This window comes from Thrips palmi, unplaced genomic scaffold (assembly GCF_012932325.1).
Source record: "Thrips palmi isolate BJ-2018 unplaced genomic scaffold, TpBJ-2018v1 HiC_scaffold_10, whole genome shotgun sequence".
In the NCBI taxonomy this organism is placed as follows: domain Eukaryota; kingdom Metazoa; phylum Arthropoda; class Insecta; order Thysanoptera; family Thripidae; genus Thrips; species Thrips palmi.
This window is the reverse complement of record NW_023144621.1, coordinates 10,509,044-10,536,568: the sequence shown is the minus strand read 5'-3', so window position 1 is coordinate 10,536,568 and position 27,525 is coordinate 10,509,044. Positions and strand designations below refer to the sequence as shown.

Here is a 27,525-nt window from a genome sequence, read left to right as displayed (position 1 = left end):
CGCGTCATGCCGCGCGATCAGCCGGTCCGTGACGTCTGGGCGCGGGGCGTGGTGGACGCGGTGGTCGCGGAGCGCCTCGCGTATCTCGTACCGGCCGCGCCTAAACAAACGTGACTCGGAGCCCAAGAATGCAAACAGTGCCGGGAGCTACGACGACGAACGAATGCCGGCCATGTAAGTCGGAGGGACAGCAAGGAAAACATCCACTCGATGGGGACTCGAACTTGCGACCTTCGCGCCCGATGGACTTGACAAGGGCCCTGTTACCCGGCCGCCCTTCGCGTCCTCCCGCCGGTCGGCCCGGCAGCTTGTGTGTCAGCAGGGCCTCGGAGACAAGTCGCCATCGTGGTCCTCCCGCTGGCCGGCCGGCCCCCCGCCGTGTCCAATCCCGCGGAGCCGCCCACCAGAAGAGACCACCTCGGCCGCCACGGCCAAGGCGCGGACGGCTGGCCGCGCTGGCAGCTGTCCCGGATGACGTCATTGTGCGCGATACTTGCCGGGCACTGCCGATGACAAGCCCGAGCACAACCCGCCTTCCGTTGCCTTCCACGCCGGAAAAGAAAACCAGTATCAACAGCACATTATTTTTCATCCTCCGGCAGGGACCTTCACGCCATGAGTCACGGCCAGGAATACTCTCAGATTTGGCAGGTCGTGTCCACGCTTGTGGCACTAAGGCCCGCGCGCGCGGCCGAGCACCGGGCCCCCACTCCCGCTCCGTTCCTTTCACTGGTGTCCTACGAGGGCGTCCTTGATCCTGACCTGGGCAGGAGCCGCGGGCGCGGCGGGGCGGGGCGTGGTGGGTGGGGCGGGCCCCTTTGGAGCATCCATCATTAGAACCAGGACCGCGCCACACTCGACAGGAGGGGGGAGTTGTTGCGGCTCCTCGGTTCGGCCGGGCCGCTGCTTGCTTTTCCTGGCCACGGCAAGAATATGAAAAATTCACGCGCCGAACTTGCGAGGAAACCGGAGGAAACTGCGGGGGCATTTGCCGGCATGCCGAGGACGCCGTGATCGAAGAGGCAGTGCACGGCAGGGCCCGGCAGGGCCGAGCGCAGCAACAAAGAGGCTGCCAGGCGAGGCCGAAACCGAAGATCGAACACAGGGAAGTCGCGGCGCGGGAATCCCAGCGGGACAACATCCCAGTCGCACACAGCGCGCCTATTCCGTACGGCGCTTCGTCATAGGGCCGCCCCGTGAGAGCGAGAGAGACAGAAAACACTGTTGGGAATCAGCCCGCAGGTGTGGGCGCCTGAATGAAGAAGTGAAGCGATGGCAGCGGGGGGCTTTTAAGGCGAAGAATGAACCAGCAACCCATGGGAAGTACGAGGAAGGCGGGGGGAAAGGGGGGGGGGGGCGATGACTAACGAAGCCGGCGAACAACAAGAAGTAGGGGGCGTTGGCGCGCCGCGTCTGGAATCAAAGGACTGCGTCCGTCTCTCTCGCACTCGCTCGCCGCGTCTGGGCGTCTTGGCACTTGCTCGACGCGACGGCCGTCGGTCCGCTGGCACGCTCGGCGTGCTGGGCGTGGAGGGGACTCGGTCCGCGGCATGACTGACCGGAACGTCAAGCGACGCCAAGCGACGCCAAGGCAAAGCACTGCAGCCGGTCCAGTCCCGCGGCGTGGCGACCAGCGAACAGAACGCGTGTGCTTCGTGCTCCACCGCTTGTAGACCGAGCCCACGAGGTTCTTCTTGTGCTTCAGTGCGAACAGTGCACGCGCGGAGTTCTTTCCGTCCTCGTGGTGCCTCTTTCCCGCACCACCGGTGAACAGTGAACGGCAGTGCGCCAAGACCCCCACCGGAGGGGCCGCCCAGGCAGGAGTAACAGCGACACGAGTAGAAGCGGTAAGTCGTCCCCGACGCGGCTGGCTGTTTGTCTGTCCCGCCTTTAAACGGGATAGAGTGTATACACGGAAATCCGAATTTGTTTCCGGCTCCCCTCCCTGGCGGCGGGCGGCGCGGTCGGGGTGGCGGGGCCAAGGCGGGGCCAAGGCGGGGTGCACCGTCTGGGGTGGGACCCCGTCATCAAGTCGGAGACATAATATCGGCCGGGGCTGGGCGGGCTGGGCTGGGCCTACCCTCGCAGCCCCTAGTACCACCGTCCTATTCCTGATGGGCCTCCGAGCCGAGCCACCCCGACCCACCAAACCCCACCCCGCCCCACCATCCCGCCACGACAGTTTCATATGCCGGAGGGTGGAGCTGCCGCGCTGCGCTGGAAACCGAGGCAGAACCATCAGCAATCAGTTGTGTGGTTGAGGCGGTGCACAGCCTGACTGTCTTGACTGGGGCCAGCACGGCAGGCCGACATGGCAGGCAGGCAGCTTGGCAAAGTCTCTCGGGGGGTTGGGTGGGAAAGACAGCCCCGTCGCCAACGAGTTGCAGCGTAGCGGTGCGTGGCTGGCACGCTTTGGGCCTCAGGCAAGCCTCGGCGCCCCGCCCGACCGTCTGCCGTTCGAATGTCAGCTTGTGAAGCGGTCCGACCGGCTGAAGTCCTAATTGTGTTTCTACGTGCCACTCGGAGCTGTCTGGCCAGCTATTTCCGTATGCGCAGCGAGCGAACGCAGAACGCACACACAGGCTCAAATCACTCACACCTTCACATCAGCTGTGATACACGGCCGAGCATACGAAAGGCTTCAGCGTGCCTACACCGCATCACGCGTGCACTTTTAGCGCGGGCACCTCGGCCCGGGCAGTGCAGCAGTGTCCCTAGGATGACGTCGAGGTGGAACCAACGTCAAGGGTTATGGCACTGCTGGCTGGCTGTCCCTCGCCCTGCCACGCTGCGCCGCGCTGCCGGCGCATTTTTCTACTCAATATAAGCCTGGGAAAACGCCCTTAAAACTCCCTTAATTAAGTCACGTAGCGCGGAGCCGCGGAACGCCTTGTAGAGCGTGGGCGGGGTGGGGTGGGGCGGCCTGGGGCGTGCGGGCGAGGCTCAGTCCGCCCTGGACATAAATCATGGTGGCTTCACCGCCCTGATCTCGTCCACACAACAAAAAGCGTGAGGGAAGCGAAGGAAGGAACGCCCCGAAACGCCGCCGCCTCCAACCAAGGCACCGAGGCCAGGCCAGGCCTAGCCAGGCCTAGCCAGGCCCCGACAAGGTACAACCCCGTTGGCAAGGCGCACGGCCAGGGCGAACGCGCAGCGCCACAACGCCGCAACGCGCAGCGAGAGGCGGCGGCGCCAAACGCGCCCGGCACGGTGCATAGTGTGCGAAGCACCGCCCCGCCCCGCCCCGCCGAGCCAGCGCGGCCAGATTGCCATGCATGCCGGAGGCGCGGCCCTGTCAGCTCGTCATAATGGACGGGCTGCAGACAGACAGACAGACGGACAGACTGACGGACGAACAGACAGACAGACAGACGGATGGACAGACGACGGACGTCGCCATAAGACGGGATGAAATAATGACAACCCCTGTGTGCGGGGCTGGGCCTGGCAGGTCGCGGAGAAGGCCCACGGCCTGCAAATTATTAATCCCAATCCAGACACTTCGGGAGCGGCGCTCGCGACAGACAGGCGGTACCGCTGTACGGCTGCACAGCGCGCAATCTCCGGCCACCCTCCCTTGGACTGGCCCGAGGCGGGCATCATTGGGTCAAAAAAAGGGTCCACCATTGGGTAATATAGTCATATTGTTGATAAAGATGCTCTTCTAAAAAAGCAACTAACTTAAAAATAAAATTCATCTATAAAGTTTCGAATAAACTTGTCGAAATGCAAATATGCAAACTATTTAAAAACCATTTGGCTGATTTTTTGGATGTCTGAAAATCGTTGTTTGGGCTGACTGCGTCCAATCTAGGGCGGAGTGTGACTTCACGCCTTGGTTTGGGAGCAGTATTGCCGCGGAGTTGGTCATAACGGTGACAAATGTGTAGAAATCGTGGTTCAGGCTGACTGTGCCTTATCTCGGTGAGACGACGTGGTGGCCAGTCCCCACAGTGCTTCGTCGCTCTGTTCTTCCTCGCACACCAGCGGCACGCACTCTAAATGTCTTACGAAGAAATTTCCCATAATACGAAGGAAATGGCGCAAGCATAATACGAAGGTGGTTTTTCTTCGTATTACGAAGGTTTTTCTTTGTATCTTACAATGATAAAGCTAAAAAGATTCGTATTACGAAGGAATATTGCTTCGTATTATGCTTGCGCCGAATTCACTGTAACATACGAATAACATGGGCCAAATTTCATTGTAAGACATTTAGAGTGCGCGCCACGAGTTTGAAAGAGAGAGAGTGTGGCGAGAGTGATCCCTGCCTGGGCGGGCGATCCGTACACGTGTGCGTTGTCGTGGGCAGAGTGGGATGAATGGGCGGGACCGACCATGAGGGAAGGCAGGGGAAGAGGATTACGCCTTGATACAGAATTCAGGTTTTCCCTTTGAGCTCCGCGCCTCATATCGAGCGTGTGATGTTCATGGAAGTCTGTGCGGCAGGTGCACATGACCAAATACGAAAATCCTGCGACGTGTTGTGCGAGGGTCTACAACATAGCCACGCATGGCCTCCGGCTGTGCCGCCTCGCCCCACCTCGCCCCGACGCCATCCAGATGCTGCAGTCCTCCGCATCTTCATCATTCTCCCCCCTCCCCCCCTGACTGGACCCGCCCCCTCCCCTTGCACGGCGAGCTGACCGGAATCTCTGATGGCGTCGCGTCGTCGCCGTGCCGTGGCTTGGCGTTCCTTTGGCACGGCTCGGCTTGCCCACGGACGATAAGCCCGCCTGTGAATGCCGCTGCAGTCACTGCCGCCGCTGCACCAGCAAATAGGGACATTGCACTCTCTCACTCCCCCTTCTTTCGGCGAGGCGAAAAGACGGAGACGGCAAAAAAAGGGAAACGACTAGAGTGAAATCCGATGCGATAAGCATCAGGCCTTGTTGCACCGGGAGAGGCTGAATCTCTGAGTCGCTGCTTCCGCTGTGCACCGCGGCGGTCTCTCCGGAGACAGCTTCCTCTGGACCGCCGGGAAAAGAGCAACATCCAGATCGACAGCGAATCGAACAACACCGCCTTGCAATCAAGCGTTACAAATTTTAAGCAGCCTTCGCTCCTTCACTTCTCACCGGCCATGTTTGGCGCGAAACAAAAATGTGCCAGCTGTACTCCCAAACCAAAATTATCTTGTTGAAAGAGCGTCTATGAGGCCATAACAATTTAAAAGCAATGCAGCGCCTGGGATCGCACTGTCGTTGCGTTCGGCGAGCAGCGCGACATCCACGGGTGCGGTGCGGGTCTGCCTATCCGGAGCTCCGCGGGCGCTCGCCGCGCTCGCCCCAATCGCCAAGTGTTTCCAGGAAAGACGCTGGGGAGGCGCCGCTGCGTGTGGAATATGGCGTAGGGCGGGGTGGCAGGGCGGGGCAGGGTGGGGCGGGGCAGGGCGGGGCGGGTGCCATGCAATTCTAATAACTCCCACGCTCCCGCGCGCAATCAGGCCTGAACGCAGTGGCAAAGGAAAAGCGAGGAGTGTGGCACGGAGGGCCGCCGGGGAGGCTCCGGGAGGGAGCGAGAGGGGGAGAGACGGGAAGGGGGATGAGAAGGCGCACGGTGTAGGTGCGAGGGAGAGTCCCCCGCTCAAAAGTTGATTCTAAAAACACCAACCTTACCTCTCCGCCCCCACCACGCACTCCCACTGCCGCGGCTTCCCAGCGTCCTCGTCCCTTTCACGCGTCATCGTCGTCCCGGTGCACTTCGGCGTGCCTCGGGCAGGCAAAGCAGGCGGAGCAGGCCGACGACACGAACCCGGCCGAAAGGATTACCGACTCAGTCAGCGAGCCAAGCAAGCGGAGCCGGGCGGAGCCAAGCCTCGGCCGGCCGGGGAGGCGCTAAGCGAATTGGGCGATATGAATTAAAATAATACGGTCGGGAATGAATTGGACTGTAATGGTTCGGAATGGAATTAAGTCGGATCGGGAATGAACGGGGGGACAATAAGGAGCCCCGGCTGGAGCGAGGCAGAGCCCGGCAGAGCCAGGCCGGCCGGGCTCCGCTGCTGGGGAAGGTTTACGACTGGAAAATTTGCCCGCTGAGCGCGGAGAAAGAGGCCATGCACGCATTCCGGCCAGGGGAAGGGGCGCGAAATACTTATCGAACAGAGTGTTTCCCAGGGCCACCCATTTGCCGCCAGGCTTGAATGAATCTGGACCAGCAGGGCGTGGCGGGGCGGGGCGTGGCACACCCTGCAGGGCCTTGGGGAAAGTGGCCAGGCAATAGCGAGAGGATAATGCATACCTGGGAAGCCCAAATAGTTCCCCGCTTCGCGTTGGCGGCTTTTGTGGCGGCTGGGCTTGGGGAACGGAATGGAACGGAACGGGTCGCAGCGTCTTCAAAGACAAACGAATGGGCCCCCCCGTGTGTGGCCCGGCTAGTTTACACATCAAACGGCCGCCGCGCCGCCAACGAATCCAAGCTGTCGCCCTCCATGAGGGCACACTGTAAATGTCTTACGGTAGAAGGCTGCACCGACACATTATAGTGGAGATTTTCTCTATAATACCTACGAAATTCGTCAAAATATCTATAAGGTACAGTAAATTCTCAATGGTATGGTATGAAGTCAGCTGCACCACCACAAATATGGAACATTTTCACCATAATATGTAGGCTGTAGAAGGAAGCTTCCACGTCGCGAAGCCACTATGGCAAGGGGAGAATCGCCCGATGTATTCCGTGTGAGACAAGGAAAGAGGAAAAAGCGACCAGTCCAGTCGATACGGACCGCGGAAATATAATGAAATCTCTGTAAACATTTCATATCCCCAGGCCAGCCAGGCCAAGCCGGCCCCGTCGTCACCCACCTGCGGGGGAGGGGGAGGGGGTCGTAGAGCGTTTGTTTTGTGGCGGCGAGGCCTGGGCGAGGGTCAAGCTGCTGGCAAGCGCGGCGCGTTACCGGCTGCATAATGCAGTGCGTGTGTGAGGTAGGGCTGGGCCGTGGCAGGGCCGTGGCAGGGCGGCGGCCGGGAGGGCCATGCAGCTTCCCTTCCCCTAGGACCGCCTTGCATTATTTCTCGAGGAACAACCCTTTGGGAGCCACCACCCCGCATCCCTCACCCCGCGCAGCGTTTAGCACAGATGAGCGGTATGGGCCGACCAAGGCGGGGCGAGGCGGGGCGAGGCGGGGCGGACATGCCCTGCAGGGCGTGCAAGGTGGGCCGCCCCACTTCCTGAGGGCGAGGGGATCATTCAAATGCTGTTTCGCGGGCGACCCTGACCCTCTAGCCTGCTCAGTCCGCTGCCTTCAGCCCGCTGCCTCCAGCCCGCTGCCTCCAGCCCGCTGCCTCCAGCCCGCTGCCTCCAGCCCGCTACCTCCAGCCCGCTGCCTCCAGCCCGCTGCCTCCAGCCCGCTACGTCCAGCCCACTGCCGCCGGAACCCCTTCGAACCTCGCGCCGTCGGGAAGGGGGTTGGATCCCCGGGGCCCCACTGGGAGTCCCCGCGGGGTCGCGGGGCGCTGCCGCGCGGCTACGCGGAACGGAACCTGCGTGCGCCCTCACGGGAAATGGGTCACGCCGTCACAACGCGCGCAGTTCGAAATGCAGCGCCCCGCGCCACACACAAAGCACACGTGCCAGCAGGCCTCCACCACCACGCGCGCTCAGCGTTCCGACACCCTACGCACAGCGGACACCTTCGGCCACCACCATGCCGCCTCTTTGATGGGATTTCCACCAAGTCATCCCCCACGTGCAGCTATGCTGCGGCACTGCCAACACCGCCCCTCCGCACGAACGACAGCTAAATCTCGCACGTGTTTTCAATAACCGTAGCACACACTGCCTGGGTTGCTGGTCTGGCTGATTTGTGCGCTTCTTGCGGGGCCAGACTGCCAGCCTCACGCGCGGTCACTTCACTTCCCGCCTTAAAAACGATCGCGTTCAGAAGACGGTGAAAAACTGAAGCATTCGTGCGAGGGACACCCAGTTGGCCGCTGCGAGGCCCTCAAGACGAGCGACGCAGTGCGGTCTGCCACCCGGCCTGCGAGGCTGGCGGCGTGACCGAGCGTGCTCTGCAATCTGCTGGCCACGTGTCTCCGGCGCCCCGACGGGCTCAGGCCCCCGGTTATTGCTTCTGCCTTGAGCAGGCCTCCTCAATAATCAGCAGTTTGAGGCCGACGCAGCCGAGCCCTGCCGCCCCGCCGCCCTGCCCCAACCATTGTAACTTTAGCCAGCCTCGCACGGCCCGGCCCAGGCACGGCCCAGGCACGGCCGCACGGTCGGCTGGTTGGTTATGGCGCGGCTCGAAGTAGGGCATCCTGGCTGATTTAATTAGCAGTGACGCCTCGGGGCACCACTCTCCTTCCGAAAACCCGCCCGGCCCCGCCCCGCCCCGCTCCGGGCCCGCCCGCCTTCGCCTTGTAACGAGTAAAGTGATATCTCCTAACTGGTGCCGCCGTGGCGTGGCGTGGCGCACCGCCGGGAAAGACGCAGCGGGCGGACGGGCGTGCGCGCAGCCAGCCTAGCGGCAACCCCGCGGCAGGAAGACGCGACATGATACAGGACAGGGGGTTGCGCCCAGCTTCCGATTTCAGGGTCATACGGCACAGCCCACTTCACCCCGCCCCGCCGCCCCACCCCGCCCCACCCCGCCCCACCCCGTCCCGCCCGCCCGCCGCCTCCGGCGGCCTAGTTTCGCATCCTCCAGCAATTACGCTTTAATTAAGGCGCCTCGCGCAGACGACCCGAATTTTCAATCAATCGCGCCACGGCCGTTATCAAGTGTCGCCAAGCACGCCCCCGCGCCGTTGGCGGCCGCGGCCCGGGTTCGACTCCCACCCCTTTCCAGTTTTCAAACTTAGAATACGGGAATAGAAACGCGGCAGCATGTGCAAGCCCACGCCTGCCAACGCGCTGCTGGTGTCGTCTTTAGCTAGCGGGTGTGTGAGCTCTTTTAAAAACTGCTAGTGCGCTGAGAACGCGCCCGTGTGTACACACGAGTACACTATTAGCTCACCTCTCGGTAAATGGCCCTTGTCTGCGTCTCTGTCTAACGAGGCCCGTGGCTGCGGCCAGTGGAGGTGCGAGCGAGACGGAGTGACACACCACCCACCGGCAGCCGCGAGAGACGTACTCAAAGGCCCAAGGGTCGGCGCGTCGACGTCACGTCAAAAGGTGGCCGACTTTCCTGTTTGCAGAATGCCATGTCGCGAGCTCGAGATCGCATACATGTGGAGCTGTCGAGGGAACATCCAAATAGAAAGGAACCTGGATAGACCATCACGACAGCCTAAGCGGTGCCTAGTTAACAGAGCGACACACCTCACTGACTTTCCGCAAATCAAATAATCAACACACTACAAATCTAACTGTCTACTTAGCACGCACTTTCAAATGCATGCTTGCAAGTACACACTTACAAACGCATGCTTGGCCAAGCATGCACTTACAAATGCATGCTTGGCAAGTACACACTTACAAACGCATGCTTGGCGCCGTATAACTCCATGCTAAGCATAGGCGTTTGTAAATGTGTACTTGCCAAGCATGCATTTGTAAGTGCATGCTTGGCCAAGCATGCGTTTGTAAGTGTGTACTTGCAAGCATGCATTTGTAAGTGCGTGCTAAGTAGACAGTTAGGTTTGCAGCAGTGCAGACTAAATTTAGACTTTTCGTTGAATCGAGTCTATCCGGCCGGCGGATCCGCCCTGGAGGACTCCCGAGTGGCGAGCAGCCTCGGCAGCCTCCCCCGCAACGTCCTCCACGTGGATAGTCCCACCGCGGCACTTGCCGGCCGCCCGCGGACCGCCCCCGCACCGCCCCCGGACCGCCCCCGCACCGCCCCCGGGCCGACCGCGGACCGCCCCCGACCGCCCCCGACCACCCCCGGACCACCCCCCGACCGCCCCCCGAACGCCCGCCAACCGCCCCCTGCCGGCACCGAATGCATAATCATGGGACTCGAGGGTCATCTGCATCAGTCTGCATCCCCGGCAGCGCGAGGCCGCGCGAGGCCGCCGCGCACCGCGCAGGCCGGGCCCGGCCCGGATACATCAGATACCCAATAGATCATCGGCTGTCACCCTGGGGCTGCCTGGGCCCGCCTGGCTCGGCGTGGCTCGGCCCGGCTACACCGTCAAGGTCTGGCGTGCTGGCGCACTCGCTGAAGTGCATGCTCACCGCGATACGCCCCGGCCTCGCCTACAGCATTAATTGAGTTGCATAACGGAGGCGGCGGGGCGGTCGCTGCGGTGCCGTTCCCTCTGCCTCCGCCGCGGCCACCGCCGCCGCCACGCCGCCGCGCGCCTCTCACTCATGTAATCATTGGAGCGACGCGCGGGGCGGGGCGGGGCCGCATCCGGGGCGCGGCAAGGGCGATGCAGAAGGACGCCGCAGAGAGGCACCGCGGTGCACCCCGGACGCGTCCCGAGGTGGTGGATGGCAGCTTCCTCGAGGATAAGGAACACCCCTTGGCTCCGCGGTCGCTTCCTCTTCCCAAATCCAGAGATTCCCCGCCGCACCACCAGGGGCGCTGCTGCCGCTGCCGCCGCTGCACCCAGGCCCCAGCTGCCAAGCACTTTTCAAGCACTGTTGGCGCCCTCTGCGGGAACCCCTTGGAGGCTAGCAAGCTGGAGGCGAGATACAGCCGCCTCCAGCGCACTGTTAAACCGATCCAGGTTCTTGCTTTGTAGCCAGCCTGACTTGATTCTGAAGGCACTGGCTCAGCCGACTGCTAGGCGTTCTCTCGGAGTCCTTCGGAGTCCTGGCAGGCAGGGCATGCACTGTGGCGTGCAGGGCCAACGCCCCGCGCGGAGTGGCTGGGAGTCGCCTTACCGCACATCCCTGCCGCCTGGCACCACCGCGCTCATATGGCAGGCGGAACCGAGGGGCGTTTTGGCTCCCAGAGTGATTGGTGACGGGCTGGGGCGGGGCGGAGCGGGTGTCTGGCTGTTAGAGATTGCGAGGCGAGCACCAAGCCCCGCAGACTTGCATCGCAGCCTCAAAGCGAGGCCTGGAGCTGCAGCCGATACCACGCCTAGAAGAAAGGCTGTTGTGAGAGGCATCCAAATCTGCGGCCAGGGGGTGGGGCAGAGAGCGTCTGCCCACACTGGATTGCGTAACTCCGTGGTGGTGCGGCGTGGCGCAGCGTGGCGCAGCGTGGCGCGGCCTGGAAGTGGGCAGGGTGCCCAAAGGGTGCCCGCCAGGCGGCCAGATCTTTATGAGGCCAAAGGTACTTTTTCGACAGCGGCTCTCTCTCCACTGCTGCCTGCCGCCTTTCCCAGGATTTCCAACCCTTCCCCTCATCCCCCTCCCCAAACCACCTCCTCTTCCAAACAGCATTCGCCACACGACCCAGCCCCCGGCCCCCAATCCTTTCTCTCCACGTCCAACGCTCGTCCTGCGAGGCGGTAAAAGTTGCCAATGCCTGGGGCGGCCCTTGTCTCACCGAAAGTACTTTTTATTTCAAGTTTCCGCCTCCACTGCTACCTGCTGCCCCGCCTCGGCCCCGCCGCAGACCGACACACGGCCGGGCCTGGCGAGGACTGGCACAGCGGAAAAGGTGCACCCCGAGATTAATTAAAGTCCGAACCGCGGCCGAACGTTCGCCGCGCGAACAATCTGGGACAATGGTGTGTTCATTTCGCGGCGGCTTTTCTGGGATGACGACGGCGACGTTAACTCGTCCGCCCCGCCGAGCTGCACGTCGCGTTGTGTTGGATTGCACCCCGGACTGCAGCAGAGCCGAGGGAGTGGCGTGGGGAGTCTCCGTCGGCCCGGCCTGGCCCGGCCGGCCCTGCAGGAAATCCCTTTTGCCATGACAAGAGGCGAATCAAGAGACGGGCGCGCCGTGCCCTGCCCCACCCTGGCCGCCCTGGCCTCTGCCCCCGCCCTGGCCCCTCCCTGGCCCCGCCCTGGCCCCGCCGAGCGCGCACCCGATGCGCCATGCTCTCCATTTGTCTGTATTATAGCGCCGGAATTGCCACCGCTGCCTCCGGCCGGACCCCGCCGCACCCGCCGCGCCGCCGCCGTTGTCTCGGGAGGCACCCCGACGCGCCGCGCGCCGCGGAAGCCGTCTCTGTCTCTGTCTGACACGGCCCACGGCCGCGGGCCGCGGACGGCGCGAGCGAGACGGAGTGCGCCGCTGCGACGCGCCGCGATGATTTGCGGACGCGACCAAGGGCCGCTAAAGCACCATGCACACAGGCTGGCCTTGGTGGCCCGCTTGGCCCGCTGGGGGTGGGGCGCGCGTAAAGCTTCAGCGGGGTTGCTGTGGGGCAGGGCGGAGGGGGGGTGGAGCCCCGGGTGGGGTGGCGGCCGCGGCCTGCATGCCATAACAAGTGTCGGTGTGTGTGTGTGAGTGTGTACGTGCGCGCGGGCGTGTCGTGGCGAGACGTCGCGGGTGGCCGGGCGCAAAGGATTAGGATAACCTTTAAGCTTTTTGGCGCGCACGCCTCGGCCTGACTTGCCCTTTGGCCGCTGCGCGCTGGCCCCTTGGTGCGGTGCCCCTCGGTGCCCCTCGGTGCCCCTCGGTGCCCCTCGGCCGGGCCGGCCGTCGGCCTCGGCAGCCTCTGGCTCTCCGTGCCGCATTATTGGCAGAGATGGATTTCTGTCAAAAGAAAAGAGGAGGGGGAGGGGAGCCAGTGGCCGGGCGCCTCTCTCTCTCTCTCTCTCTCTCTCTCTCTCTCTCTCTCTCTCTCTCTCTCTCTCCTGGGGGTGGGGGACTCTTTTGGCCGTGGCATCCGCCATGTATCACGTCTGCGTCCAGCCACCCTCGCCCCCCTCACCGCTCCCGTCATCGGGGGCTGTCCCTCATAAATTTAAATCATGGAATTATGATTATGGCGCACTTATTATACATTCGGCTGGCCGCGCTTGACGCGTTCCTGCGGTCGCCCCCGCGACGTGACGTCACAGCGCCACACGCGACGTATTTACACGCGCCGGACGCCGCGGACGCCGCGGGGCAGCGGACAGCGGGGCAGCCACTTCGGAACGCTCGATTGGTACCCGTCAAGCCCGCCCTGTCGCCCGACCCCGTGGCCGTTTTTGTTTTTTCCTTTTCTCTCAAAACGGAAAGCAAAGAGAAAGGTGAACACGATGCCACGTAGAGCAAGCAAACAAGCACGCCCCCGTTCCGAGCGGCTGTTGTTACATCATCATCCTGCGTCGTCCTCCCCGTGTGTGTGTGTGTGTGTGTGTGTGTGTGTGTGGTGTGAGAGAGAGAGAGAGAGAGAGAGGAGAGAGAGAGAGAGAGAGAGAGAGAGAGAGAGAGAGAGAGAGAGAGAGAGAGAGAGGACGGAGAGAGAGAGCAAAGTGTAGGTTTACATGCACACGTGTCGGTGTGAGGCGCTTGTCTGTGAGCAGCGGGGGGAAGGGGACACCTTCTCTCTCTCTCTCTCTCTCTCTCTCTCTCTCTCTCTCTCTCTCTCTCTCTCTCTCTCTCTCTGTCAGGGCAAAGTTGGGCCCTCGTGCCATTTCGTTGAGCACCACATGCGTCAGGGTCGCTTTCGTTTGCGAACGCCGAGTAGGGCTTGTAGTGCCATACAGCCTGCGAGTGTGAGTGTGTGTATGTGTGTCCACGTTGTTACAAAAAAGGGGGCCTCTCGCGGCGCCCCTGCCCTCAAGTCGAACCAGTGGACCTTCCTTTTTTTATTCAGGCCACTCGTGGACGACACGCCGGACGGGACGGTCCCGACAGACCTACACAGCGGTGCTGGGGGTCAGTGAATAGGCACGGCAGAGTGGCCAGAAAACAGGCAAAGCCCGCGAGATTGTGGAGCATTTGAAAACAAAATGAACCGCAGGCAGGATGCAGCCGGACGGGCTATCCCTGCGTGAGCCCCACACTGTGAGCACGTCGAGCACGTCGCCCGCCCCGAGGGTTGGCCGTCCCCTCCGCCCCCGGCTATTAATTGTTTGTGAACGAGACGAGAACATGACAGGGGTACTTCCGGCCCGAGTATGAGGGCCGCGCTCAGCGCGCTCAGCGTCAACAGTCAAGAAATTGAGACACCGCCGCCCTTGGCCGGGACCGGACCCTTTTCGCCTGGGTCCGCGCCACCATGGCCACCTCGGCAGCGGGCGGCAGCGGGCCTTCCGGGTCCTTTCGGCCCGATGGCTGTGATCACAAGGCTCTGGCCCCGCCACCCCCCGCGCTGCCCGCTCACAGGACGACAGAGGCGGTGTGTCCGGGAGCCCGGCCAATTTAGCGTCCGCTGACCGCCATCTAATAGATTGATAGATAGCTTTTGAAGGGCGGTGACGGCGTGGCGAGGCGAGGCGCGGCGTGGCGTGGCGTGGCACGGCGCTGGCCTGGGTCCTAAGGAGAGATAGAGAGGGCAGCGGGACCCGGCAGCCCCGGCAGCCCCGCCCCGGGGATAAAGGAGGCGGATTTGGAGCAGAAGCGAGGTCCCCGCGCCGCCCAGCCCCGCGGCGCCTGGCCCGCCCCTGGCCGCCAGAGTCCACCGCACCCGCAAAACGACGAGGAAGAGAAAAAAAAAGAGTTGGAGAAACGCGGGGGATGGGGAGGGAGTGGCGGTGCGGCGGCAGGGTCGCTCAAAAGTGGCTCCGACGACAGGTGAAAAGTTGAGTGGACAGCGCTGGCCAGGAAGGCGAGGTGCGCGGGTGGGGCGGGCAGGTCGAAGGCAAGCAGGTGGAAAAGGGATTGTACCCGGGCGGCCTTACGACACACACACACACACACAGCACTGACAGGCGAGTTTTCTCCATTGGCGGCGGAAGGCGAGGGGGAGGGGGGCAGGGGAGCTGCAGGCTGCATCCCCCGCCGGCCGGTCGCTGGCTGCCACTGGCCATGCTATGCCGTGTCCTGGACGGCGGGCCCAGGCCATGCCCAGGCGGACCACGCGGCCGACAGCGGTGAAATTAATTGTTCCGATTCGATGACGTTTTGTCGTATACGTATCGATGTAAAGGACAATACCGCAGCGCCACAGCGCGAAAAGGGGCGGAGAGGGAAAAGTTGGTCGTCAGCGGAAAACTGTGGCGGCGGCGGGGCGGGGCGCGCACGTCCACACAGCGGTTGACCACAACGACGCGAGGCGACGCGAGGCGACGCGAGGCGACGGGCCGCGGGCTGCCCCGCCAGGAGCGTCGAATGAATAACCAACTTGGGGGGCCGCGGGTAATTAGAAGGCGCTTGACTCATTTCCATGACAAAGACAGAGCTCCACTGTTCCACGGCTCCACTGTTCCACTATTTACACGATTCCGCGCTGATGATGCATGGGATCCATGAATGCCGCCCGGATGCCTGGCCGTGCCGCGCCGGGCTGTCCAGGGCCTCGCTCCCTCGCTCCAGCGCTCCAGCGCTCCAGCCATACAAATGCCGGGCCCTTTGCCCCGCCTGCCTAATAACAAACAAATATCACCTGATGACATTTGATGTGTTGTAGTCGCTGTGCGGGGCCTGCCCGGGCTGGGCGCGCCATTGGCATTGTCCTCGGCCCGCGCGGACTCCCAACAAGAACGCGCCGGTCGACAGCACTGCTGTATCTGCGCGGGGTGCCGGGCCGCATTCCGCGGACTGCGTCGCTCCGTCTCTCTCGCACCTTTTCTGAGCAACCCGCGAGTGCGAGAGAGACAGCGACATTGTTCGGAGTCGGCCGGCTGGCATTTCTCGGCGCCGAGATACAGTGTTCGTCGCGGAGCTCCGGCACCGCCATCGCACCGCCATCGCACCGCGGCCGCCATTCCGGCCTGGACTGGACAGGCATTAAACGCGCGGACCTGCGGGGCGGGGCGGGGCGGGGCGGTGCTACGTGCCCCCTGCGGACTGCGCGAGGGGGCGGGGCGCTGGCGTGCCCCCCGGGCCATCCCCGGGCCGTCCCGGGCCATCCCGGCGAGACAATGCGCCGTGACCTTGGCTTGACGTTTATCGTCGTCGTCCGGCAACGATCCATCTCGCGGCGTCGCTCCGCGGGGCGCGGGGAGGGCGACGGAGGTTCCGCGGATTTAGAACGGGGCCGCGTCGCCCAGCTGGTGGACAAATTTGAGCGCCTATTGGTCCGCGCCGAGCTGCCGAGCTGCCGAGCCTCGCCGCGCCACCGGGGCGGCCGAGGGCGGCTTTGATGGAGCACCCCGATGGCCTCCTCTGCCCTCCGCAGGGCGACCGGGACGACGTTCGCGAACAGAGAGACCGGCCCCAGCAACAAATCGACCGTATTTTCGCTGTTGCAGATACCCCCCAGCGCGATCATGGAGTTGCTGGTGGAAGCCCTGCACCTCTACGAGAAGCAGAACGGCCAGGAGCACCACACCGAGCTGTTCGAACAGGTATGAAAAATTTATGTCGCTGCCCCCGCAGTTGCTTTTGTTGTTGTTCCCGTTGTTGGCGGCCTACTGCTTCACACAGTCCCTCTGGCGTTGTTTATTGCCCGTCCAGGTGCACATGGAGGCCCCCAGGGCGGTGCTTCGGCGCGGCCAGCCGTTCTTCGTGGCCGTCCGGTTCAACAGGGACCTGGTCCCGGAGGACACCGTCACCCTCATCTTCGCCCTGGGTGAGTAGTGGGAGGGGGATACATAGGGGCGCAGAGGGGCCGTGCGAGTCAATCCGTCTGGCCTGGCCGGGTCTGGCCCGGTCTGGCCGAGTAGCCCAGCCCCATCATGATCCCTCCCGCCCCAAACCCCGAACCCCGAAACCCCGGCCCCACCCGGTTCCTTCCCTTTCCTTTCTCATTCTCTGTTGGCTCTCCGAATTGTCTTTTGTATCCTCCTGACCCTCATGCCTCAACAAAGTCTCGCCCGATTCTCTCCGTGCTCGCCTCGTTTCTCCCGGACCCCGATCCCCGTCCCCTTCCTGCCGGACCGCAGAGCATCCAACGGCAGGCAACGGCAGCCATCGCCTACCTCGCCCTCGAGGCCGTCGAGGCCGTCGAGGCCGTCGAGGCCGTCGAGGCCGTCGAGGCCGTCGAGGCCGTCGAGGCCGTCGAGGCCGTCGAGGCCGTCGAGGCCGCCGTCACGAGGAATGCCATTTTTCGACGTCGTAAAATCCCCGCAGCCGTTGGCGTCGCTGCCGCCGCTGCCGCCGCCGCCCGGCCCGGTCCTCGGCTCCCCTTGATTTCGGCTCGCCGCCGCCGGCAGCGCGATCACCCCCTTTTTTTATTCCCCCGTTTTATAAGGCGGCCCGGGAAAAGGTAAAAAGGAATAAAGGGCTGTAAGATCTTCCCCTCCTGAATAGTCGTAAAATAGGCAGAAAGCAACATTTCCTAACGGAAATTCGGTGGGGCGGTCGATTTTCCGGGGGCGGAAACGGCGGCGGCCACAGGGCAGACGGGTGTGGCGGGCATCGCCTCGCTTTCTCGATACCGATCGCAGTCATTCCCGAAGCGTGATTTCTCTCCTGGAGGTCGGGCCAAGGGTCCGCACGGGTCCCCACGGGTCCACCTCAGGCCAACCAACCAGCGCTGGCTGCTGGCAGGGCGAGCGTCGCTAGCCTCGCGCCAGGGCTGCGTCCGCGGGGCCGGCACCGCCACCGCCCGCCCCGCCGGCCCAGCGGAGGACGAGCACTGCAGGCGCTTCTCACGCGGCCCAGGCTGTATTTTATAGGATTTGTAACTGCTGCTGGACGGCGGGCCGGGCGGGCGGGGCAGGGCGGGCCGCAGCGGACAGCCAGATAGCAGCAGCGCCATGACTCCACGCGCTGGGGGCGGTGAGAGGAGGGTCAGGAAGAGGAAGGCTCGGGATGGCGTGGCATGGAAGGAATGGAAGTATCGACGGGAACGATGATGATGGGAATAAGTAATATTATCCAGGACCTGCGCGGACACACAGAGAGAGAGAGAGAGAGAGAGAGAGAGAGATACACAGACACACACAGACACAGACAAACACAGACAGACACACACGTACACACACATACACACACACACACACATCACGTCACTGCGACATGATGGCGCACAGCGCACAGCGGGGCGTGCAGCTCGTACCCTCTCATCGGGGAGCCCCCGCCCCCACCCCCACGCCCACCCCCTCCCCGCCTGCTTCTGTTTGTGCCGCCGGACGCGCGAACACGACTGTCACATTTGTAGAGCCGACATCCGCGCGTCATGGCGACATCGGCAGCGGGGCATCGGCAGCGGCAGTAGTGGAGCAGCGGCGAGTTGCAGCAGGCTCATTCAGGGAGAGCGCTCTATCGGCTGTCTCTCTCGCACCCAGGGAACGCCCCTTACGTGCAGAGAGAGGTGGAGGCCCTCCTCGGGTCTGCGTCATTCGACCTACTGAAAATATACCGACTTGACTGAAAAGATTGAATTCGTTTCCTTCAAAGATTCCACCTGGGACGTTCAAGCATTCTTTAAGAAAACAGCTTTTCTCGAGGAATCGAAGGGCCATAATTTCCAGGCGTCACTGTCGTGGTGCCTTGCGGCCGGCCGACCCGCTGCCCTTGCCGCGCCACACGTGTGCGCAACAGAGACGGCTGATGCATAATTCGCGGAGTTCGGCCGCGCGCACACGAGGCGGCGGACAAGGCAGCAACTCCGAGCACTCCACTGGACGACTAGCCTCCCCCTTCCCTCCCCCATTACGCCGTCTTCCTCGCTCTCTCGCGTGGCGCTCCGCGAGTGCGACAGAGACAGAGAGTCAAGGTAAAATGGCCGGGCGGAATCGTTCGCTGATGGCCGGGCTGGTGCAAGATGGACTCGTCCTCCTCGAGCTCTCCGCCGGCGACCTGGCGGCCTCACATGCACCCCGAGGAGCGTCCGCGACGGTGCGCCGCCGCGCCGCGCCGAGCCACCCGGAGTGAGTCCCGGACGACTGTCAAGCGAAGAACACTGCACGGCAACACGCCAAGCAGCCGAGCCGAGCGCCGGGCCCCGGGCCAGGCCCCCGGCCCCACGCTGAAGGGGACGGGGACGCTCGCCGAGCACGCCGAGCACGCCGAGCAGGGCGGGAAGGGTAGCGGAATGACGACTGCAAATTGAGAGACATGCAGCCGGCACACCGGCAGACCGTCTGGCCGTCAGGGAGGTAGTGAATTCAGAGGGCAGCCTGCCCGAGCCTGGCGCTGATGAAAGTTATCGGCGGAAACTTAATTCGAGTCCAAAGTGAGGGCGAAGCGCCGCGCTGCAGGCGGTGCCGCGGAGCCGGGCGGTGCGTGCTGCAGGGTGCAGGGCGGACCGTAAGTAGCACTAACTGTAGCACTAGTCGCCGGCCGCCCCGGCACGGCCCCGCTTGGCCCCGCCCCACCCTGGCATGACGGAGCATTACCGCCCTCTTACGGACGTAAACTGAATGAAAACGGGCGAAAGGAGCCGTGGGGCGCCGAGCGCGGAGCAGCCCCTCAAGTCCTTTCCCTTTCCCGTAACAAGGTACCACCATACCTCCACCGGGCGGGGCGCGGTAGGGCGCGGTAGGGCCCCGGCGGGGCGCGGCGCGGCGGGGCGTCAGGCCGAATCAATTTACTGCCGCCGTCGCCACGCTGCTCCGCCTCCGCTTTCCCTCACAAGTCCCCGCCTCTCAATTATGTCGCAGCTCCCACGAGCAGCCCCCCCCCCCCCCCCCCGCCCCCACCGCCACCCCAGCCGCCCCACCGCCCCCCGCTGCGACGCGCGTGCCCCTCCACGGTGCACCCCTCGCCGCGCGCGCCAAGCGCCCTCAAATTTGCGTCCTTAGTTTACAGCTATATCTGCGGACCGAAATTACTTTGCTAAGTCGCCGGGGCGCCGCCACCGCCTTGGCCGCCGCAGCCCGCCGCAGCCCGCACAGGCAGGCCCTCTGGAAGCCAGTACCGAAGGCAGTACCGCTCCAAGTTCGACAGGGAACGGCGCGGCGTGGCGGTCTACACGGCCTGCGCCGAGGTCGCCGACGAGGTCTACGACGAGTTCCACGACGGCGGTGGGAGGGGGGGAAGGGGGAGGCTGGGCCGCACAGCACTTCCCCGCCGTCTTCCGCGTCGCAAACAAGGGCCGTAAAACGGGGAGGTCGGGGGCACCGCCACGACGACGACGACCACGACGACGACGGTGACGGCGACCGCGGCAATCATCAACGACGCAGCCCCCGAGTCGCTAATAAACGTGCCGGAACGCCCAAAGTTAACGCGCGGCGCTGCAGCGGTGCAGCCCGGCGGACGACGCGGACCTGGCCGCCTCGACCACAAGCAGTGTGGTGGTCCGCACTTAGCAGGCGCACCGCACACCGCCCATTCCCTGCCGCGCTCTGCCACGCCGCGGATTTTCCTCTGGATTTGATAGAGATTAGGCTGGGAGCGCGCGCGCCGCTAACTAGGCCAGCGCAAGGTCACTCAACACCGTCCCATTGTACGCGTGCTGCGCGGCGCTGCGCGACGTCGCCGCCACCCCGAGCGCGTCCCGCCACCCCGCCGCCCGGGCCCATTTCGGCCGGGCTGGACTGCTGGACGCAGCGGGCGGCGGGCTTGCGGCGCGTACATCAACGCTTTATTATGTATACATAAAAAATACAGGAAGCCTGCTCCGTCGCTTTTACGATCTCATTTTGAATAGAGCACAAACTGAAAGGGGTGGGGGAGGGGCATCACAAAAGTGGCTAACCATGCCACCGCGACGGTCCCCCCGCCCCCTCCCCAAATAATTCTCTTTCCCCTCCTGACTCGGCGCTCCGAGCACGGCACGGCTGATCATCCTTCTGTCAGTATTTGCCTGTGTCTGCCCCCTCCTTCCCCCTCCATCCCCCTCCGCTCCGTCTTGACGTCTTGAAGCGCGTGACGCCGAATGCAGCCTGTTAGGGGCGCTCCTCCTCTTTCCAAAATCGATACCGTACCTGTCGACAAAACAAGGCGGCCAAACACGGCGCGCACGCACGCACGCCGGCGTCGACAGGGAAAACAAGGCACACGGGAAGAAAGGAAAGGTCCAAAAATAGGAAAAGAATAAAGCATGCACGTCGAAACAGAAAGGGGAGAATGGAAATGAGAATGACAACTTGCAGGTCCGGAGCCGCACGCCATGCGAGACACCCTCGGCCGCATGAGGCTCTCGCCCTGGCAGCCCGACAACGGCGAGTTCGAGACCGAGCCCTACAAGTGGGAGAGCAGGATCACCGCCATGGACGCCAACACCATGACCGTCGAGGTAAGCGTGTTTGCCACTCTGGTCGCCACACTCGCCACATGGCGGCATCGACCGCAGTGCGCGCCTCGCCCTTCGCGGATCTTCGCGGCCCTTCGCGGCGCTGCATTCCGAATCAGCTGTAAGAAGCTTCCGCCAAGTGGAACGCCGCGAGCGCGGGGCGGCAGCGCGCCCTTCCCCTCCCTTTCCGGCGCGTCGACGTCGAGCAGCCGCTGCAACGGAAGGGTCGTTGCTGTCCGCCAAATAATCCGAACAAAGTTGGCGGTCCGTAAAGTTTGCCCTGCCCTGCCGGGCCTGCCGGGCCTCTGCCTCCAGGTCCGGAGCCCCGCGGACGCCCCCGTCGGTGAATGGCAAGTGATTGTGGAAACGATCGACGCCGAGGCCGCGGCCCTGGCCGGGGAGGCCGGCGCCGCCGCGCCCGTCCTGCAGTACCAGCACGCGGACGCCGTCTACCTGCTGTTCAACCCGTGGGAGAAACGTGAGTCCGCACCGCACCGTGCGCCACGCCACCGCGGGGCACAATGGGACGCACAGGCATCGAGGCTTTCCGGTTTGCAGACGACCCCGTGTTCATGGAGGACGCGCCGCAGCTCGACGAGTTCGTGCTCAACGACGTGGGCAAGGTGTGGGTGGGGCCCATGGGCTTCACGCGCGGCCGCGAGTGGGTGTTCGGCCAGTTCGACGGCCGCGTGCTGCCCGCCGCCATGCTGGTCCTGGAGCGCACCGGCCTGGCGCACTCGGAGCGCGGCGACCCCGTGCGCATGGCGCGCGCCCTCACCAAGCTGGTAAGCGTCATCACTTCCTTGCCGTCTTTTAGCATGTCTTTGGTTATACAGTGATATGTTCGTACCTACCAGGTGAACGCCAACGATGACGGCGGCGTGCTCGTGGGCCGCTGGGACGGCCAGTACGACGACGGCACGGCGCCGGCCTCGTGGACGGGCTCGGTCGCCATCCTGGAGGAGTACCTCGAGACGGGGGTGTCCGTGCGCTACGGCCAGTGCTGGATCTTCGCCGGAGTCCTCTGCACGCGTAAGTGGCAAAGTGCCCTCTAAGTGCCAGGTCGATGCTAGACAATCAAACAAAAAGCAAAGATGACTATCGAGACAACGTCCTCATGCAGCAAATCCGTCATCTTTTGAACGAGTCACCAATACTGACTTTGACATTCCATACTGATGCTGTTCCCTTCGTTCGTACAACTAATAGTTTTGCATGCAACCCAACGGTGTGTTTGGACGGAAGCGCAAGCTGTTTTGAATGGGAAGCGACAATTCCCAGGCAAACTGCCTCCCGGCGTACCGAAACTGGAGACAAACGCCCGCGGCGCTCGCTTCCCTACCCTTCACCCTACCCAGATTTACAGAACAGTACAGTCCCAGGTCCAGGCTGGCCAGGCGGCCCAGGCCGGTCCGGCTGGTCCAGGCTCCCTTTCCCCAGGCAGTGGCTGCTAATCCTTTCGCCTTGCAGTGTGCCGGGCCCTGGGGCTGCCCTCGCGCGTCGTGTCCTGCCTGGTGTCGGCCCACGACGCCAACTCGTCCCTGTCCGTGGACCGCTTCTACTCGGACGAGCGCGACGAGCTGCCGTGGGACCCGCTCAACCCGAGCGGCGGCAAAGATTCCATCTGGAACTACCACGTCTGGACTGACGTCTGGATGGCGCGCCTCGACCTCCCCAGCGGCTACGGCGGCTGGCAGGCCTGCGACGCCACGCCCCAGGAGACGTCTGATAGTGAGTTGAACGGCCCGTACAGTGTCGCGCCGCCCCGCCTCGGCCCCGCCTTGGCCCCGCCGCAGCACGGTCGTTTGGCCGCTTCGTCTCTCTCGCTCTCAAGGGACGCCCCATGAGTGCGACAGAGACGGAGCGCAAGTTGTTTTATCTGGGCGCCGCCACGACACGGCTCGTCCGGTTCGTCACCGTGTCCTTGTGTCGCTCCGCCAGGTTTCTACCAGTGCGGGCCCGCCTCCCTGGAGGCCATCCGTCGCGGCGAGGTGGGCCTCAAGTACGACGTGCCCTTCATGTTGGCCTCCGTCAATGCAGACGTCATCCGCTGGCTGGAGGACCCCGGCAGCGACCTCGGCTTCACGCGCATCGACTCCAACAAGTATCAGTGAGTGCGAACCTCGGGGGCAGAGGGCAGGGACCGCCGGTCTCGCGTAAATAACAAGGGGAGGAAGGGAGGAAGGGAGGGAGGGAGGGAGGGAGGGAGGGAGGGAGGGAGGGAGGGAGGGTCAGGGTGAAAGGCAGGGACGGAGGGAAAGAGTAAAACACACACAGGTTAATTTTTTTTTCTTTTTTTTTTCGAAATTTCCCCGCGTCTTTGACGATTTTTCTTTTGCCCCCCGTAGCATCGGCCGGAGGATTCTAACCAAGGCCCCGTGGATCTTCGACCCGCTCGGCGACGAGGACTGCGACGACATCATCGACCAGTACAAGGCACCCGAGGGTGAGAAAGAGAGAGACAGAGTCTTTGGGCTTCAAGGAGACGGGGCGCCTTGCGGGTAGGCAACACCTCCGCCACGCCGCGCTGCGCTGCGTGGCGGTACTGCCTACCCCGCCATCAGCAGGCGCTCCGCTCCGGGGGCCGTTTTACAGTGGCGACCCAAAGGTCACGCTAAAGCAAGTCCCTGCGCTCCCTCTGCTCCCAGGGACGAACATGGAGCGCATCTCGCTGCTCAACGCGGTGCGGGGCAGCGCGCGCGCCAAGCGGTTCTACGAGGTGCCGCCGCCTGAGTACGAGGACATCAGCTTCCGGCTGCACGACCTGGACAAGGTGCAGATCGGGGAGCCGTTCGCAGTGGAGGTCCACATCGAGGTGAGGCAAGAAGCGGAAAGGAGAGCCCAGTAAACCCATTACGAGTTTGACGGCCAGGCCGAGGGCCAGGCGGCGCTGTTGTGCCGCCGCTTTTTGTCCGCTTATGTCCATCGCGTGTTCTCGTGGCGCAAAGAATGGGAGCGCGTCGCCAAAAAAAGGGGATGAGATGATGGCCGCGCGGCGATCGCCCAGTGTGCCCGACCGCCCGGCCCGCCCGTCCGCACCTCGCCTCTCCCAGCCTCTCCTCGCTCGCACGCCGGCCGAGTCCGGCCGAGTCCGGGCGAGTCCGGGCGCCAAGCCGCGCCAAGGCGCGCCAAGCGTGCCAGAGCACTTTTCTTTATTGGCCACCCTTCCTGCTCTTGGCTTCGCAGCTTCGCAGCTTCGCACTCTTACATCGGTCTGCTCAAGATCAAAGCCACGTCCGCCGTGTCTCCGGACCCCGACCGCCGACCCCCAACCCCAACCCCCAACCCCAACCCCACCCCGCCGCGACCGACAACCGGTATCTCGGGCGAGATCGCGTTCCCACAATCTCCTCCAAGCACCCCACCAACTCGGCCAGCCGACGGCCAGCGGTTCTTACTGCCAAGAGGGGTGAAAGGACGTCATTTTTTCCTTTTACAGATGGCGCGACTCTGTGTGTGTGCGAGCGAAGGGTTACAATAGCGCGAGGGACGGGAGGGGAGGCTTCACCAAGTCTTCGCCTGTGATAGCGATAAAACGGCCGCGATTATGCCGGGGACACCAAACACACTTTCCAGCTCAACATTGCTCCACATGATTGTTATTTCGCTTGGCTGCAAGAAAAGCCGTCATGTTTTTTTTTTTCTCTCCCTTGCGATTCCAGAACCATTCTGGGGAGGAGCGCGTCGTCAAGGCGGCGCTGTCGTCGGCCTCCGTCTACTACACTGGTGTCAAGGCGCACATCGTGAAGAAGGCCAGCGGGACGTTCGCCGTCCAGCCCTACTCCAGTGAGCAATTAATTAATAGCAACTGCCTCTTATATATATTGCCCATCGTTTTTCACTTGGCAACCCTCTGCAAAAGGAAATTATTCAGACCATTCTTTTTAAAAAAATAGTTTTTCTGCCTTTCTTTTTGTTGACATGAATTCCTTCGCTAGTATTCCAGAACAGTTATGCGACACTCCAATGAATGTGAAAACTGACACATTTTTGGGCGCGTGACAATTTGAATCGAAGTGATCAGAATAGATTTGGCTGATCGGTCACATTTATTTAAATTTATTTGAAATGTGACACTAGCAACGTGCCTAGCTTTTACGCTCCTTTAAATGTGACAGCTAAAATGCATATTTGGGTGTTATAATTAGAACTGAACTGAGCGATACACATTGATCAAAAGACCAGTCACCAGAAAGCAGCTATCTAGGCTTACGTAAGCACTGAGATGTGAAACAAAACCAGCAAATTCATAAAACTAAAAAATTGCAGACCGACTTCGCTTCCAAATGAGTTTTCAAGCTGGCGTTTCTTTGAAACCCAGTTGCTTCAGTTCTGTGTACTCACCTTAGCAACTGTTACACCCAATCTGAAGAAATTTGTGGACCAGGTGACCGACTGCTCCTTGCAGTCTCACATTTTCAATAATCCAACACTTTGAATTGTCCAACGGCAGCCTCGAGATTGAAGGTTAGCAGCTGATAAACTTGCATTCCAAGCTGCACTGAGCGGCGCGAAGTCCATCTGAGAATCCAACTGATGTTTCACGAATGTTTTCCAAAAAGCCGGCGATTCGCTAACAGTCGTCATCACAGAAAACTACACAGAAATATAATTATCTGACGCCCTCACTACTGATTTTCAACACAACAAAAACAAACGGCCATATAGGCGCCAACACCGTTCCACTGATAAACCGCCACTTCAGCTAAATAGAGAGAAGAACAAAAGTAACGGAACGGAAAACAGTTGGTTCTCCGGTATGAGAAATTGACATTGCGTCATCTTTGTTGTGTTGTTGTTCAGTCGTCCATAAGTTAACGATCGCACTGGGAGTTAAAACAGCTGGTTTAGCGAAATGAAGGACAAATAAGGATTGACAAGTCGTGATCAGACTATCTTTAATGTCGGTTTTCGTGTTGAAAACGTCGCGTGACTTTATTTTACGTGTATATGTGGAAAAATGGTGGTGTCCGGCTACCTAACCTCTACACTGCGTTTCTGAATGACTTGTTTCAATCAATAGGACTGGCCAGCCCACTTTGTCTTGTCGCCCCGAAGTTCAAACTGAGTTGCACGTTGATGTCGACCTAATTTCCTCTTTGTTGTCCGCCAGCTGACGTTCTCAGACTGTCCGTGGACCCGGAGGAATACGCCGAGAAACTCGTCGAGTACAACAACATGAAGATCTTCGCGCTGGCCAGCGTTGAGGGCACGAAGCAGACCTGGGCGGCGGAGGACGACTTCCAGGTCATGGTGCCCGTCCTCAACATAACGGTGCGTTCGCGCTTGCAAATAGCGCCACGGCTGGCCCCGGCCGGCCATGGCCCCGGCTTCAGCTAGTGCTGGGTGTTTACCTTTAAAACTACTCCCGCCGGCCCTCGCTCGCCTCGCTCGCCCGAGTCGGCAGACATGATTACGAAGTCATTTTTCCGCAGTGCAGCAGCACGGGACGCCTGACGTCCACTGACGTCCCGTCCCCCTAAATTAACTTCCTACCTTGCCGTGCCGCTGCGCTGCCGACCGTCTCGCTAATTGAAAACTACAATTCATGTTATTTCAGGTCCAAGACCAGCCGGCCGTGGGCGAGTCCTGCTCCGTCGTGTTTGAATTCCAAAACCCACTCCAACTTGTGCTCACCGACTGCTCGCTCCGGTCCGAGGGGCCTGGGCTGGTCCGCAACTCGGTCCTGGCGTACCGGTACAGTATATAATGCCGGGGATGTGGGGGGAGGGGGCACCGCAGCGGGCGTGGTGGTAGTTCACCGCGGCCAAAGCGCCAATATGCCAGCCGGGAATGACGTCATGATGACGTCATGCGGACAGCGCGGCCCTAATCCTAATGGCACCGTATTGGTGTAGCCACGATATCGTGGCCGAGCGAGCCGGCACCGAAGATGGGCTGTTCATGCGCGCCGCTCGACTTTTTCCCACCTCCGAGCGAGGGCCACGCGCCCCACCCTGCCGCGCCGGCCGCGCCGGCCGCGCCCCGATCGAGTAATCGTGTTGTGGGGAATAACAGTTATTCTTTAGTGGTGATTTCACGATGTGTTTGGCAGGGACGTGATGCCGGGGGAGACGGTCCGCATCGAGCAGCGCATCTGGCCCCAGCGCGCGGGCAATTTGAAACTCGTCGCCGCGTTCAACTCGAGGCAGCTTGTCGACGTCACCGGGAGCATCGCCATCGACGTGGTGGGGTGAACACAAAGCCTTTCTTAGCATGTGTGAGTGGATGTACCTATGAATGTGTATGTATGAATGGATAGGCGTGTAAGCAGAAATAAGAGTGGTTGTTACAGTTTTTTTTATTTTTTTGAAATCATGCAGATATTTTATTCCTGTTTAAATTACGGATTATTTCATAAGACTTGGACAAGACTTACTAGTTAAGTACGCGGGTATTTTTTAAATGTTTCTTTTTATGTCTGTGAACCAGATTCACTGTTCTAGAAAAAGTACAAACCGTGCGTTGTGCATCATTCGTTTTAAATAAATTATAAAATTATTTTTATCAA

The 27,525-nt window shown here is 61.9% G+C and overlaps 1 protein-coding gene across 1 annotated transcript; it reads left to right on the top strand.

Annotated features, from left to right (window-relative positions):
- Nucleotides 1-1,518: 1,518 nt before the first annotated feature.
- Nucleotides 1,519-27,525, top strand: LOC117654094 (hemocyte protein-glutamine gamma-glutamyltransferase-like). The gene is made up of 15 exons (XM_034400271.1): nt 1,519-1,847; nt 16,141-16,236; nt 16,346-16,460; nt 20,875-21,017; nt 21,330-21,492; nt 21,573-21,799; nt 21,872-22,046; nt 22,485-22,745; nt 22,956-23,124; nt 23,363-23,460; nt 23,663-23,829; nt 24,677-24,800; nt 26,128-26,288; nt 26,575-26,711; nt 27,070-27,525. Exons 2-15 carry the CDS (start codon nt 16,159-16,161, stop codon nt 27,209-27,211), a joined length of 2,160 nt encoding a protein of 719 aa, XP_034256162.1. The 5' UTR covers nt 1,519-1,847; nt 16,141-16,158; the 3' UTR covers nt 27,212-27,525.

What these genes read in the sequence shown, in the direction of transcription:
- LOC117654094 (XM_034400271.1), top strand. Translation starts at nt 16,159, where the DNA reads ATGGAGTTGCTGGTGGAAGCCCTGCACCTCTACGAGAAGCAGAACGGC. An exon ending in CGCGCGCCCTCACCAAGCTG is followed by an intron (nt 21,800 to 21,871) that starts GTAAGCGTCATC and finishes CGTACCTACCAG; the next exon opens with GTGAACGCCAACGATGACGG. An exon ending in CGCCGGAGTCCTCTGCACGC is followed by an intron (nt 22,047 to 22,484) that starts GTAAGTGGCAAA and finishes TTCGCCTTGCAG; the next exon opens with TGTGCCGGGCCCTGGGGCTG.